At 50.4% G+C, this 15970-nt stretch overlaps 1 protein-coding gene across 5 annotated transcripts in view; it reads right to left on the bottom strand.

Annotated features, from left to right (window-relative positions):
• The window catches only part of LOC119782752 (histone-lysine N-methyltransferase 2C-like), a 94694-nt gene that overhangs the window by 17426 nt on the left and 61298 nt on the right, over positions 1–15970 (bottom strand). For all 5 annotated transcript variants that reach the window (XM_038283870.1, XM_038283886.1, XM_038283904.1 and 2 more), the window contains 11 exons: positions 15664–15960; positions 15300–15583; positions 14081–14165; positions 13643–13996; positions 13399–13510; positions 13262–13328; positions 13124–13187; positions 11654–11886; positions 11164–11556; positions 7069–7176; positions 5581–6282 (listed from right to left, as the gene is read on the bottom strand). In XM_038283870.1, coding sequence (XP_038139798.1) covers positions 5581–6282; positions 7069–7176; positions 11164–11556; positions 11654–11886; positions 13124–13187; positions 13262–13328; positions 13399–13510; positions 13643–13996; positions 14081–14165; positions 15300–15583; positions 15664–15960 — 2699 coding nt within the window. The remainder of the gene's footprint in view (positions 1–5580; positions 6283–7068; positions 7177–11163; positions 11557–11653; positions 11887–13123; positions 13188–13261; positions 13329–13398; positions 13511–13642; positions 13997–14080; positions 14166–15299; positions 15584–15663; positions 15961–15970) is intronic.

Here is a 15970-nt window from a genome sequence, read left to right as displayed (position 1 = left end):
GCTCAGACTTCCCTCTCCCAGCCACGTCTTCTAGCCCCTCAGGAGGAACCCCAAGGCGTTCCCAGGCCAGCCGAGAAACATAGTCCCTCCAGCGTGTCCTGGGTCTTCCCCGGGGCCTCCCCAGGTGGGACGTGCCCGGAACACCTCACCAGGGAGGCGTCCAGGAGGCATCCTAAACAGATGCCCAAGCCACCTCAACTGGCTCCTCTCGACGTGGAGAAGAAGCGGCTCTACTCAGAGTCCCTCCTGGATGACCGAGCTTCTCACCCTATCTCTAAGCGAGAGCCCAGCCACCCTACGGAGGAAACCCATTTCGGCTGCTTGTATCCGTGATCTCGTTCTTTCGGTCATGACCCAGAGTTCATGACCATAGATGAGGGTAGGAACGTAGATCGACCGGTAAATCGAGACCTTCGCTTTTTAACTCAGCTCTCTCTTCACCACAACGGACCAGTACAGCGCCCGCTTCACGGCAGACGCTGGACCAATCTGCCTGTCGATCTCCCGCTCCCTTCTTCCCTCATTCGTGAACAAGATCCCAAGATACTTAAACTCCTCCACTTGGGGCAGGACACCCCCCCTGACCCGGAGAAGGCACTCTACCCTTTTCCGGCTCAAGACCATGGCCTCGGATTTGGAGGCACTGATCCCCATCCCGGCCGCTTCACACTCGGCTGCGAACCGATCCAGCGAGAGCTGCAGATCACGACCTGATGAAGCCAAATGGACCACATCATCTGCAAAAAGCAGAGACGCAATCCTAAGGCCACCAAAACGGATCCCCTCAACACCTTGGCTGCTCCTAGAAATTCTGTCCATGAAGGTAATGAACAGAATCGGTGACAAAGGGCAGCCCTGGCGGAGTCCAACTATCACCGGAAACGAGCCCAACTTACTGCCGGCAATGCGGACCAGACTCTGACACCGGTCATACAGGGACCTGACAGCCCGTATCAAAGAGCCCGGCACCCCGTACTCCCAGAGAACCCCCCACAGGGCCCCCCGAGGGACACAGTCGAACGCCTTCTCCAAGTCCACAAAGCACATGTAGACTGGTTGGGCGAACTCCCATGCACCCTCCAGGACCCTGCTGAGGGTGTAGAGCTGGTCCAGCGTTCCACGACCAGGACGGAAACCACACTGCTCTTCCTGAATCTGAGGTTCGACTATCCGACGGACCCTCCTCTCCAGCACCCCCGAATAGACCTTGCCGGGGAGGCTTAAGAGTGTGACTCCCCTGTAATTGGAGCACACCCTCCGGTCCCCCTTTTTGAATAGGGGGACCACCACCCCAGTCTGGCCCCATTGCCATGCAATGTTGAAGAGTCGCGTCAGCCAACACAACCGTACAACATCCAGGACCTTGAGGAACTCCGGGCAGATCTCATCCACCTGCCACCGAGGAGCTTTTTAACCACCTCGGCGACCTCGCCCACAGAGATTGGAGAGCCCAGTCCCGAGTCCCCAGGCCCAGCTTCCTCAATGGAAGGCATGTTGGTGGGATTGAGGAGGTCTTCGAAGTATTCCGCCCACCGACCCACAACGTCCCGAGTCGAGGTCAGCAGCACACCATCCCCACTATAAACAGTGTTGGTGCTGCACCGCTTCCCCTTCCTGAGACGCCGGATGGCGGACCAGAATCGCTTCGGAGCCGTACGGAAGTCTTTCTCCATGGCCTCTCCAAACTCCTCCTACACCCGAGTTTTTGCCTCAGCAACCATCCGAGCCGCATGCCGCTTCGCCCGCCGGTACCCATCAGCTGATTCCGGAGTCCCACAGGTCAAAAAGGCCCGATAGGCCTCCTTCTTCAACCTGACAGCATCCCTCACCGGAGGTGTCCACCAACGGGTTCGAGGGTTTTCATAACTATAAAATGAAAAATAAAAAGTATGCAGGGAACCTTTTTTTCTGCATGCTGATTGCTGGGCATGGTTTGCCACGGTTGCTAGGTTACCAGGGACTCTAAAGCGCGAAGAGGAATCTGCAGAGATAATGAAATCTATCCCAACTGATGGGGCTCCATCTATGTTTGGACGCTCTGCTGGATTGGTTGCTCTCTTCAAGCTGTATGAAACTTTCCAGGATTTTGGATCAACCGCTGCATCATTCAGCAACAGCTGTGCAGCAATATTTTAAATATGAAGCATGTCATGGACGTTGCGATGAAGATCACTTGCTCTGTTCGGGCCAGGAGTTTTCAGAGGCGTTTATTCCGTGCCCAGCTCGAGGAGGCAGGTGCAGACCACCCTGATCTGCTGCTGCACGCCGGCGTCAGGGGGCTGAGCCTTGGCAGATTCTTCCAAATATCTTTGGAACTGTGTTGTTCTTGGATTCTATATAGAACAGACGAGGCGTGTAAACTTGTTCTGTATATTTATTTCCAAACTTCCACAGAACCTTTCAGTAGCGAGCTACATTCAGAACTGCCCTCTCGCTCTAGCCTCCAACCCGTGACGCCACGCGCCCCATTGCATGCTGGGTATTGGGAGTTCAAGAGCTTTCCGGCTCATTACATCACAGGAATTTTTGCCCGAAATTAAAGAAACAGTCACCAACCCATTCTGCTGTCTGTTACATCATCACATCCACATAGTTTGCACTCAGTATTTTCCTATTTTTATCTGTTTTCTTGTTGAATTTTAATCCATCTGCCAGTTTCTCTGCCAACGCCAACGCCCAGTGAAGTTTATCATTCTGAAATAGAGGACTTCCCTTCTCCTTCCTCCTGCTTTCAACTCATCTTAGACTTATGCTGCGTTCACACCGGGGGCAGCTGGCGCGACAGAAGCAGCGAGTTTACATGCAAAGTCAATGGTTGACGCGCGTCAAGGCGCAGCAAAAAGTCCCGCGGCGCGTTTCGAGCAGCAAGCGCAGCGCGTCTGAGCAGCTGAAGCAGCGCGTCGGGCGCGTTTTGGCATCTGACGCGCGTGACGCGCCGCAAACGCGTTGCTGCTCGAGATGGAAAAATTGAATTTTTGCTGCTCGACGCGCCGCGTCAACCAATCAGAGAAGCTGATCTGGGAGCTGGCTGGGAGAGAGACACAGCGCTGATGACACAGACTGCTCTGATCACTTCTCTTAAACAGTTTATTAAAGCATAATTAACTTAAAATATATACATCTGCCGGCAGAATATGTTCGCTTTTATTATTCTGGTGCCTGCAGATCGGATTATTTAGATGAAAAACACCTACCAGCCACCGCGGTAAACCGCGAGGAGGCGACCCGACCAGAGGCTGCTGATGAATGGATTCCTTCTGTCGGCGCACCGCCAGTATGTGGGGGTCTGAGCGGCTCCGACAGAAATAACATTGGGAGGCAGGATTGTAATCTGGATGAACTGACTCCACTGATGAAGTTTTCAGGTGTATTTTCTCACTTAAAAACATATTAAAACTACTTTATTCCCACTGATCACAGCAAATATAGCTGCAAGGCAGAGAAAGGATAGTGAAGCTCCGCCCAACGCGCGTCAGAGCCACTTTTGGACCGCGCAGCGAGAGCAGCAAAGCTGCTTCAGACGCGTGTCAGAATTCACTGGTACAAGCAGCAAAAATGAAGCAGCAGACGCGATTTTGCTGCTTTTGCTGCCCCCGGTGTGAACGCAGCATAAGACTGATTTTATTGGTCTTTTTGTTTACACAAGTGTAAAACAAAAAGGAAATTTAGTTTTGAAAAGCTCTCTGGAAAATTTCATATTTTTTTCAAAGAGCAGTAGTAAAAAAAGTAGTAAAAAAGTAGTAAAAAATTTTTTATATATATATATATATATATATATATATATATATATTAGTGCTGTCAATCGATTAAATTTTTTAATCGCGATTAATCGCATCAATGCCTGAGTTAACTCGCGATTAATCGCATTTTAATCGCACATTTTTTTCCTGATTGAAAATCATTTAAATACTCTCGATGACATACAAAAAAATACATACAGGCTAGGTTTGTGCCAATGTTCTTTTTTTTAAATGAAAACAGGTCACAGATACTGATTTATGCCATAGAAACATATGGCAAGAAGATGGGGAGGCATGTAGCAAAAAATAACAAATATGTAGGCAAAAAAAGGCCCTGAAAACAGGCTGATGTAAAAGACAGTCTTTACAGTTAATACAGTCTTTTGAACAAAGACAAGCATTTTACCCTACTGCTATAAAATTTAGTAGAGTTAACATTAGATGTTAATTAACCAAGGTAATAATGAACAATTTTCAATCAATACATCAAAATCAATAGACCGACATCACTAGATGAAGGTAGTCTATGCTCTAGAAAGTTACTTTTCAGCCTCTTAACAAAAATGAGAACACACACACACCCACCCACCCACACACACACACACGCGATACCGACCTGTTGCGTACACAGACGGCAAGAGTGCTGCTACGAGATTCCATTTCACCTCAGTAATCAGTTTTCTCAGCGTATTTCAGGTTGCTACTAGTTACCAGACACTCAACTTGTTTGTTGGTGGTGGGGCTTTAAGAAAAGGCACTAGCGTCACCCAGTGTATGAGCGTCTTTTTCCCTTGAGGTGCTCCGCTCTTGAAGCCTATGGAAAATGCATACACTGGGAGAAAATAGCCCCGCCTTCCCGCAGGCTGCAGCGGGATGTACTTGGAAAAATTGTACCATAAAACCACATAGCGTTAATCTCACGTTAAAAAAATTGTCGCCGTTAAAATGGCCTCGCGTTAACGCGTTAATAACGCGATAATTTTGACAGCACTAATATATATATATATATATATATATATATATATATATATATATATATATATAAACATATGACTAAATTTACAGTTCTAACGCTTTTTTTTCTCTCTACTGGACTGTGTGTTTATCGATTGGTGTATTTAGATTTTTTGACTGCTCTTTTGTGTAGTTTTTAGTGTCTGATGAGTGAGTGAGTGAGTGAGTGAGTGAGTGGTGAATGAGTGAGTGAGTGAGTGAGTGAGTGAGTGAGTGAGTGAGTGAGTGAGTGAGTGAGTGAGTGAGTGAGTGAATGAGTGGGTGAGTGGTGAATGAGTGAGTGAGTGATATGGTGTGAAGTTCTTATGAGATTGTTAAGTTCTGTTTTTCAACCTATTTTTTGACAGAATTGATCATTTCCTCGTTTGTTGGACTGTTTATTCTCCACCTGTGCAAATAAAAAACAAATACTGCCATCTCTTGTGTTTGATCACGGCATGCCATCAACTTCAAAAGTGATCTTGGTTTAAAAAAGGTTGGGCACCCCTGCTATAATTCCTTTGACTCCGCCCTTCTTTCAATGATGTTGGAGGAAGGGCAGAGCAATGACGGCATGTAGGCGCTGTGACACGAGAAAACTGTATGAGAGTGTAAACACGTCCAGCATGGCAGCCCATCAGCGCCCCTGACAGGATCTCATCACCACGGCGATAAAACGGCTTTTAGCGGAAGAATCAGGGCCTCAGAAAACGAATAACCGCAACAGCAGAACATTTCATCTGCTCCTACTGGACTCTATCACAAAGTATATTATACTGTCATATATATCCCCCATACTCATCATCATCATCATCACTACCAAGATGGACCCAGAACAGAGACTGACCTTGACCTCCAGGCCTCCTACTCCTCTCTGCTGGGATCCAGAGCTCACCAACAGCTGCCTCTCAGACGGAGGGTCCGGGCCCGATGGGGGGGTGTCAGTCTGGTGGGTAGGACTGGAGCAGGACTTATCTGAGGCAGCTGGATTGGGTGGAGCAGTGATGTCAAAGCGAGGTGACAGAGGTGTTCTGGCTCCGCCTGCTTCCTCGGCTCTGCTCGGGTTTCTGCTGCTCTTTGGTTTATGTTCAGGATTGATGTCAGAGCTGAGGGTGATGATGGGGGGGGTGCGAGCAGAGGAAGAAGTCAGCAGCGAGGAAGGATCGTGTCCAAAGAGATGAGAAGTGATCCCTGCTGGATGCTGGTGTCCCAGCAACCTTGGTCTGGACTGGAGGCCTGCTACACTCCCCTCAAGAAGGACCCCTGCAGGGGAGGAAGCTCCGGGCTGCAGGGGTCCCCCAGTGAAGCTCTGAGGGGGGATGGGTCCACCTGCAGCCTCTGGGATCTTATGTAGGAGTCTGGAGGCTGAGGAGGACTGAGGAAAGTCCATTCCAGACTGAGTACTGCGGAACGGTATCTCAGAGACGCTGTCCTCACTGGAGCCTAGTGCCGGTCCAATAGGGACGCGTGTCCCAGGAACACCAGCTGCTGCACATCCAAGCTTGTCCTGATGGTCCATGCTCTGCTGCAGGGTACGCTGGCGCTCCACCTGGGAGGAAACCGACAAAGACGCCATGAAATGACATCAAAGCAAAGATGGCTTTGATGTTTGGTGTCCATTTCTTCTTAGATCAGTCAGAGACTCTGTTCCTCTTTCCAACTAAAAAACAATCAACTTTTAGTGGCAGGGTGAACGTTTAACTGGGGTCGACTCACTAATTGACCATTAACACACCGCACCAATGGCGTCTGATCTAACAAACCCAACGAGCTAAGAGATTGCAAAAAAGTTAGAAAATAATCCACTGGACTGTGTTTCTAAGTTTGAAGACGTTTCTCTTCCATCCAGGAAGCTTTTTCAATTCAAAATGTCAGAAACAGCGTTAAGTTCCAGGTTTTATAGAGCGGACCGATGAAGCCTTGATTTTGTTTAGAAAACATGCAAATTGAACCCAAACAACGGGTCCATCCCTTTGGGAGTCGATTGGGCTAACAAAGTCCAGTGGGTTGTTTTTAAACTTTTTTTGGAATGACTCCAACCTGCATGACTGAGAATCTTTACCATTAAAGAGAATCAAAGGGACAAAAGAAGGAAAAGATAAAGCAGACTTTAAGGTTAGCGGGTCGACACGTGTTTCCGTTGGAAAGAGGCTTATAATGCAAACATGAGATGGTTGAAACATTTAAGGCTGGTTTAGGGACCCAGAATATGCAGAATGTTCAAGCTGCTCAAACAGAAGTGGGCCTGAGAAAAGGCCGAGTGGAACAGTCAGTACGCCCAGTTAACCAGAACCTCCCCCAACCCCCCGTGGTGATGATGAAGATGCTGGTTCACCTCCTGCATCAGCTGAACTCTCTGCCGCTCCTGCTGCTCTCTCAGGCGCTCCCTTCGTTCTCGCTCAAGGAAACCCTCGCTGAACGGGTTGTTGTCATCAAACTTAACCTGCAAGGGAAACAACAGGACTATCGTTGGGCAGGTCACAGGAATAAGACTGGGCAGGTCACTGGACTATCGCTGGGCAGGTCACAGGACTATCGCTGGGCAGGTCACTGAACTATCATTGGGCAGGTTAGTGGACTATCACTGGGCAGGTCACTGGACTATCGCTGGGCAGGTCACTGAACTATCGCTGGGCAGGTCACTGATCTATCGCTGGGCAGGTCACTGGACTATCATTGGGCAGGTTAGTGGACTATCGCTGGGCAGGTCACTGGACTATCGCTGGGCAGGTCACTGAACTATCGCTGGGCAGGTCACTGGACTATCATTGGGCAGGTTAGTGGACTATCACTGGGCAGGTCACTGAACTATCGCTGGGCAGGTCACTGAACTATCGTTGGGCAGGTCACTGAACTCTCACTGGGCAGGTCACAGAAGTAACACTGGGCAGGTCACTGGACTATTGTTGGGCAGGTTAGTGGACTATCGCTGGGCAGGTCACTGAACTACCGCTGGGCAGGTCACTTAACTATCGCTGGGCAGGTCACTGAACTACCGCTGGGCAGGTCACTGAACTACCGCTGGGCAGGTCACTGAAATAACACTGGGCAGGTCACAGAAGTAACACTGGGCAGGTCACTGGACTATCGTTGGGCAGGTCACTGGACTATCGTTGGGCAGGTCACTGGACTATCGTTGGGCAGGTCACTGGACTATCGTTGGGCAGGTCACTGGACTATCGTTGGGCAGGTCACTGGACTGTCGTTGGGCAGGTCACTGGACTGTCGTTGGGCAAATTAGTGGACTATCACTGGGCAGGTCACTGGACTATCACTGGGCAGGTCACTGGACTATCACTGGGCAGGTCACTGGACTATCACTGGGCAGGTCACTGGACTATCGTTGGGCAGGTCACTGGACTATCACTGGGCAGGTTAGTGGACTATCACTAGGAAGGTCAGAGGAGAATCACTCGGCAGGTCACTGGACTATCACTCGGCAGGTCACTGGACTGTCGTTGGGCAGGTCACTGGACTGTCGTTGGGCAGGTCACTGGACTGTCGTTGGGCAAATTAGTGGACTATCACTGGGCAGGTCACTGGACTATCACTGGGCAGGTCACTGGACTATCACTGGGCAGGTTAGTGGACTATCACTAGGAAGGTCAGAGGAGAATCACTCGGCAGGTCACTGGACTATCATTGGGCAGGTCACTGGACTATCGTTGGGCAGGTTAGTGGACTATCACTAGGAAGGTCAGAGGAGAATCACTCGGCAGGTCACTGGACTATCATTGGGCAGGTCACTGGACTATCACTCGGCAGGTCACTGGACTATCACTGGGCAGGTCACTGGACTATCGTTGGGCAGGTTAGTGGACTGTCGTTGGGCAGGTCAGTGGACTGTCACTGGGCAGGTCACTGAACTATCATTGGGCAGGTCACTGGACTATCACTGAGCAGGTTAGTGGACTATCACTAGGAAGGTCAGAGGAGAATCACTCGGCAGGTCACTGGACTATCGTTGGGCAGGTTAGTGGACTATTGTTGGGCAGGTCAGTGGACTGTCACTGGGCAGGTCACTGAACTATCATTGGGCAGGTCACTGGACTATCACTGGGCAGGTTAGTGGACTATCACTAGGAAGGTCAGAGGAGAATCACTCGGCAGGTCACTGGACTATCATTGGGCAGGTCACTGGACTATCACTCGGCAGGTCACTGGACTATCGTTGGGCAGGTTAGTGGACTATCGTTGGGCAGGTCACTGGACTATCGTTGGGCAGGTCAGTGGACTATCACTGGGCAGGTCAGTGGACTATCACTGGGCAGGTCACTGGACTATCGTTGGGCAGGTTAGTGGACTGTCACTGGGCAGGTCACTGAACTATCACTGGGCAGGTCACTGAACTATCACTGGGCAGGTCACTGAACTATCACTGGGCAGGTCACTGAACTATCACTGGGCAGGTCACTGAACTATCACTCGGCAGGTCACTGAACTATCACTGGGCAGGTCACAGGAGTAACACTGGGCAGGTCACTGGACTATCGTTGGGCAGGTCACTGGACTATCATTGGGTAGGTTAGTGGACTATCGCTGGGCAGGTCACTGAACTATCGCTGGGCAGGTCACTGAACTATCGCTGGGCAGGTCACTGAACTATCGCTGGGCAGGTCACTGAACTATCGTTGGGCAGGTCACTGAACTCTCACTGGGCAGGTCACTGGACTATCGTTGGGCAGGTCACTGGACTATCGTTGGGCAGGTTAGTGGACTATCACAAGGCAGGTCACTTAACTATCGCTGGGCATGTTATGGTTAAAAAAGTTGGTTAAATAAAGATTTAATTCGAAGTCTGTGTTTGTGTTCTTTATTAAAATTAAATCATTTAGCAATATTATAAAAAGTCCAGGCAGAGCTGCACATAAAATATGGTTTCAAATCTTTTCAATAATTATCGATATCGATCAATATGCATTTTTTTTTATCGATAACCTTTTTTTCTATATCGCCCAGCCCTAGATGAAGCTAACCCATTACATAGATTACAGGCATGTCTGAAGACATAAAAACCTGGATGACTCTTAACTTTCTGCTTCTCAATGCAGACAAAACAGAAGTTATAGTCTTTGGACCAGAGTCTCTGAAAAAGAAGCTGATCAGTCGTAGTAGTTAAAAGCCTTCAGCTGATCCAAAATGCTGCAGCCAGAGTTCTGATGAAAATGAAAAAGAGAGATCATATCTCTCCTATCCCGGCTTCTCTTCTTTGGCTTCCTGTTAAATCCAGAATAGAATTTAAAATCCTCCTTCTCACATATAAAGCCTTAAATGGCCAAGCTCCATCTGATATCAGAGATCTGATTGTTCCTTATGTTCCTAACAGAGCACTTCGCTCTCAATCTGCAGGTTTACTAGTGGTTCCTAGAATTTCTAAAAGTAGAATGGGAGGCAGATCTTTTAGTTCTCAGGCTCCTCTCCTGTGGAACCAACTACCAGTTTTAGTCCGTGAGGCAGACACCCTGTCTACTTTTAAGGCTAGGCTTAAAACTTTCCTTTCTGATAAAGCTTCTAGTTAGAGTGGCTCAGGTTATCCTGATCTATCTCTATAGTTCTGCTGCTATAGGCTTAGACTGCTGGAGGACATAGGGACCCCTTTTTCATCATTCTGCTTCATTCTATCTCTATTCTCCCACTCTGCAGAATCTGTTAGTTCAATCTCTAACGTTCTGCTCTCTCTGCTTTTTCTCATAGTAGCTTCATCTGGTCTGTTCCTGTTTGGCTGTGACTCCATCCTGGAGAGAAATATCAGCTGTGCTGCTGCCATCAACACCCTTGTTTCTAGATGTTGGAGCTTGGCCTGTTTTCCAGTGTAGTCCTGTTTCTCTGACTGTGACTAACTGGATGTGCTCTCTTCATCCTCTGACATGGGAGCTGGCTCGGAGCTCGTCTGCCTGGCTGTGTGTTTCCTGGACGGGGCCGCCTGTGGAGCTGGTTGACAGTTGCCTTTTGTATCTATGCTTCTTTTTCTATGTCTGCTTCTGTCTCCTTGAACCCCAGTGGGCCTCAGCAGATGGCCGCTCACACTGAGCCTGGTTCTGCTGGAGGTTTCTTCCTGTTCAAAGGGAGTTTTTCCTCTCCACTGTCGCTACAAGCATGCTTAGTGTGAGGGATTGCTGAAGAGTCAATGAGTCGATGCAATCAGCTGGTTTTCCTTAGATAGAAAACTTTGAATCAATCTGACTGGATGATCTGGTGAACTGGAAAGTGACCTGAGATGACATGATGTGAATTGGAGCTATAGAAATAAATGAAATTTGGAACTAAGTCCAGTGGATTGTTTTTAATTTTCCTTTTTTGGAAGGACTCTGACCTGGATGACTGAATCTTCACCAGCAAACTGAACTGACTTTCTACCCTAAAGGTCCCTTTTCATGGTTCAGATCCATGACTTCTCTCTGCCTTAACTCAGCTTTAAACAGTTGGTTACCTGAGGTTTGGGTGTGGCTTTGTCCCCCGAAGCTGCTCCTGGCCCCCCCAGAGGGCCCTGGGGCCCTGCAGCAAAGCCCGCCACTGGTGCTATGAGGACAGGCCTGTTGGATGGAGGGGTTTGGTTGAGTGGGGGACCCAAGGGGATGGTGAGCAGGGTGGATGGAATCTGTGGAGGCATCCTCTGACCCATGGGCCCTGGAGGAACAGAACTTGGACTACAGCCAGGTGGGATGTTTGGAAGGTGGCCAGGGTGGGGCGGGCCCGGCTGGAATTTTGGGGGGCCCACAGGTTCACCTAGTGTGTTTTTGGGAGGCATCTCCAGGATCCTTTGCTGATTTTTAGTCCTGTAGTCATCGATCAACTCAGTGTGATCCTTCTGCTGCTTCCGGATCTGAAGAGAACCAAACGACAAGGAGTCGAATCTCTGAGTCCAACCAAGTTACACATCAGACTAGTCCCACGGTAGCCTAGAGTAGAAACCTGCATACCTGTTCCAGCTGTTTCTGGACCGATCCCTGCTGTTCGCTGATGTAGCGTAGCTGAGCAGCATCCTCTTCAGCAAACACCCGGCCTGTCTTCTTGGCTGTTCGCTGCTTGGCTGATAAAGCCTTCTTAGCCTTGCGATGAGCTGCGATCTGGTCTTCAAGGAGCCGCTGCTGCATCTGCAGGAGCTGCTGAGTCTCGCCAAGCCATTCCTCATATTGTTGCCTTTGAGACTCATCTAAAAAGGCAGAATTTGGAAATCAAAAGGTTTAAGGTCTTGAGTATTAAGTCAAACTTGCAGGTTTTATATCTTTAATCTTATGTCAACTAACCAACAGTGATTTGGTGGAGCGCATTTAAAACATAAAGGTTCTCTAAACAGGAAAGAAATGGTCTAAAATCTATGCAAACGCACAACTTTCTAACCTCTGCATCTAAGGGAGAACATGATCCAGATGTTTTAGCGTCTGCAGCGGCCAGGGCTAACGTTAGCCCACCTGCAGCGGCCAGGGCTAACGTTAGTCCGTCTGCAGCGGCCAGGGCTAACTTTAGCCCGTCTGCAGCGGCCAGGGCTAACGCTAGCCCGCCTGCAGCGGCCAGGGCTAACGCTAGCCCGCCTGCAGCGGCCAGGGCTGGTGCAGGTCCTTGGTTTGCCTTTCCGGCTGTCTGTATGGTCGTTCTGATTTGGTGTCGGGGGCGCCATTTTTAAAAACCGAGGAACAACTAGAATGGACAACTATGAGGAACGGTTAATTGAGGAGGTTTGAAAGTACGACTGCCTGTAAGATGCTTCAGACAAACTATATAAAGATGCCAAGATCTCTGCTAAAACAAAGTTCTCCTGAGTTCTCCAATAGGCTCCTCCTTCCGCCTTGGTGGGAAACTGCTGCGCGTCGCTAGAAACTCCAGACAGACGATGCAGAAACCGTCTGGATCGCGACCAGAAGGAAACGACATTTAATGGTTGCAGATCCAGAAGTCTAATCTCCCTAATTATCGGACCGGCTGCTGCGGTTCTGATGCTCCCTATCGGACCGGCTGCTGCGGTTCTGATCTCCCTAATTATCGGACCGGCTGCTGCGGTTCTGATGGTCCCTATCGGACCGGCTGCTGCGGTTCTGATCTCCCTAATTATCGGACCGGCTGCTGCGGTTCTGATGGTCCCTATCGGACCGGCTGCTGCGGTTCTGATCTCCCTAATTATCGGACCGGCTGCTGCGGTTCTGATGGTCCCTATCGGACCGGCTGCTGCGGTTCTGATCTCCCTAATTATCGGACCGGCTGCTGCGGTTCTGATGCTCCCTATCGGACCGGCTGCTGCGGTTCTGATCTCCCTAATTATCGGACTGGCTGCTGCGGTTCTGATGGTCCCTAATTATCGGACCGGCTGCTGCGGTTCTGATGCTCCCTATCGGACCGGCTGCTGCGGTTCTGATGCTCCCTATCGGACCGGCTGCTGCGGTTCTGATGCTCACTGATGAAGCCGGGTCCAAAGCTGGGGGGGTTGCGTCGCACCAGCTGAGGGTTCTTCTTCCCGTCCTGAAACAGAAACAGGAGCTTTATTGTTGAGGGAAGAATCCGGGTTCTGCGGGTCGGTAGCGGAAGCTGCCTACCTGTCCTGCTTGGAGGGGAGACGGAGAAGGTAACTCGGGGCCCGGGGCCCCTGGGGTCTGCTGCAACCTGTTCAAATAGAACATAAAGAGTCCAGAACAGATATGGAACCAGAAGGTTGAAAGGAAAAGGTGGGTACCTGTTGATGACCATGGGGGTCAGGCCCAGGGTCCCCTGACTCATCACCCGGTTGATTCCTTTCAGAGCCTGCATCTTGGCCTTCATGATCGGGTCAGAGACCGACTCCAAATCTGAACAACACAGAACCAGAAGTCTGTAGCGCCTGGAACCAAACTACCCAACTGAAAGTTCTGTTTGGGTTCTGAGTCAGATCAGGATGTTCTGGTTTAAAGCATCCAGGCCTGATGGGGTTCTGGTCTTACCCACGGAGAACCCGGCCTCCGGTCCAGGTCTCTGGCGGATCAAGGCCTGCATCTGTTTCTGCTGCTGCTGCTCCTGCCGCTCCTGGTCCAGCAGGTCCTGCAGAAGCAGCGGCTGCTCCTCCAGCAGCAGAGGCCTGGACTTGTTCTGGTTATCAGGAAAGCTGGTTACGCTCCCAGTCTGGGTTTCACTGGTTGGATGAAGAGTTTGGTTCTGGGGGGTTGGAAGGAGCGGAGGCTGCGGAGCCACGGTGGGCGGAGCCTGAGAAGCTGGACCCCCAAGAACTGGGCACTGAGTCCTGGAAATTGGTCCGGTTCCAAGCAGTCTCTGGTGCTGATGGAAGACAGATGGCTGTCCTGGAGACGGACGGGGACATGGACTCATCATCATCATCATCAAGTACCCTTCGTCATCCTGTGCAGCAGATGTTCTGGGCTTACCTGGAGACATCAAGCGATGAACGGAGGACAGAACCTGCTCCTGCGGTCGGACTGCTGGACCAGAACCGGAGCCCGCCTGCTTCTCCTGCAGAGAGATGCAGTTCAGCATAAACAGCAGCTCTGATTGGTCCACGTGATCGGCCTCATCAGAGACAACGATGAGGCCGCCTACAGGGAGGAGGTGGACCGTCTGGCTGAGTGGTGCGACTCAAACAACCTGCAGCTGAACACAGAGAAGACCAAGGAGCTCATCGTGGACTTCAGGAAGAACGCTGACCCACACCCACCCATCCACATCAAGGGGACGGCGGTGGAGCGTGTGGACAGCTTCAAGTTCCTGGGTGTCCACATCTCTGAGGACCTGACCTGGACGACCAGCTGCTCCAAACTCATCAAGAAGGCCCACCAGCGCCTCTTCTTCATGAGGACCCTGCGGAAGAACTATCTGTCCACAGAGATCCTCACAAACTTCTACCGCTGCACCATCGAGAGCATCCTCACCAACTGTATCACAGTTTGGTATGGGAACTGCTCTGCCTCGGACCGGAAGGCGCTGCAGAGGGTGGCGAAAACCGCCCAGCGCATCGCCGGGGCACCGCTTCCTGCCATCCAGGACATCTACAGGAAGCGGTGTCTGAAAAGGGCCGGGAAAATCAGCAAGGACCCCACTCACCCTGCACACAGACTATTCTCTCTCCTGCCCTCTGGGAGGCGTTACAGAAGCATACGGACTAAAACCACCAGGCACCGGAACAGCTTCTTCCCCACAGCTGTCACGCTTCTGAACGCCTCATGACACGAACTATAAGGACTGTACTCCCATCCCCCTACACAACAATAACCATGGACGATCCTCACACATACCACAAACTGCTTCCTCACACGCATTCACAATCCGTGTATATAATATGTCAACTTGTACCATACATTATAACCCCACTAATATATATATTTATATGATCCAGGTAACATCTCTGTATAGTTGAATACATGTATATAGTGTCTATATTCATTTACAGCCTCAATCACTGTTTATACATACATTTTATAGTCTATTTATACATACCCTCTGTACACTTGTAAATGCATATTTATATCCTGTATAGCACTTCTGGATAGATGCTAACTGCATTTCGTTGCTTGTACTTGTGACAGTGCAATGACAATAAAGTTGAATTCTATTCTATTCTATTCTATGATGCAGCAGCCAATCACCTACCTTCATGGGAGGAGGTGATGATGATGATGGAGGTCTGCTAGAAGCTGCGGCATTTCCTTCAGTCTGCTTCGCTTCCCTCACCTCTTGTTTCACCTGGGCGGCGCCATCCACCTTCCCGCCGCAGCGTCCCGGTTCCCTGTCCTCCGCCGGCTCCCCTAGGTCCAGCTCCTCATTGAACATGTCCTTCTTGTCCTCCAGGTTGAGCTCTGGGTCAGCGTAGGCAATCAGGTCGAACTTCCCCGTTAGCAGGAAGTCATCCAGATGCAGGTCTAGATCTTCTTTACCTAGAGCAGAACCACACAGACAGAGGTTCTGTAAAAAGCGTGCAGGACACATGGAACCGGTTCTGGTTCTGGGCTCATACCATCCTCTGGGTCCAGGTTCAGATTCAAGTCCACAAGGTCCTTCACTTCTACGTCCTCTAGGTCCTTCACGGCTGAATCCAGGTGTTCCTCTATCGGATCAGAACCAGGGAGAGCACCCAGGTGATGCTGGTCCAGCTGGCCCAGTCCAGTCTCCCCAGTCCTGACCAGCCCGGGCTGCACTGCGGCGGACTGGGCAGTCGCCTGCTGTTGCTCTGGGGTCGGCGGTACCGGAAAGGGCAGCCTAAGACGGTTTTCTGGGGCGCGGTGCCGGAGCTCTATGTAGGGCATGGCGCCGCCTGGATCAGA

The sequence above is a fragment of the Cyprinodon tularosa genome, unplaced genomic scaffold (assembly GCF_016077235.1).
Source record: "Cyprinodon tularosa strain WSP-4 unplaced genomic scaffold, ASM1607723v1 ctg1048, whole genome shotgun sequence".
NCBI lineage: Eukaryota > Metazoa > Chordata > Actinopteri > Cyprinodontiformes > Cyprinodontidae > Cyprinodon > Cyprinodon tularosa.
The sequence above is the reverse complement of the archived record's forward strand: the minus strand, read 5'-3'. Positions and strand labels throughout refer to the sequence as shown.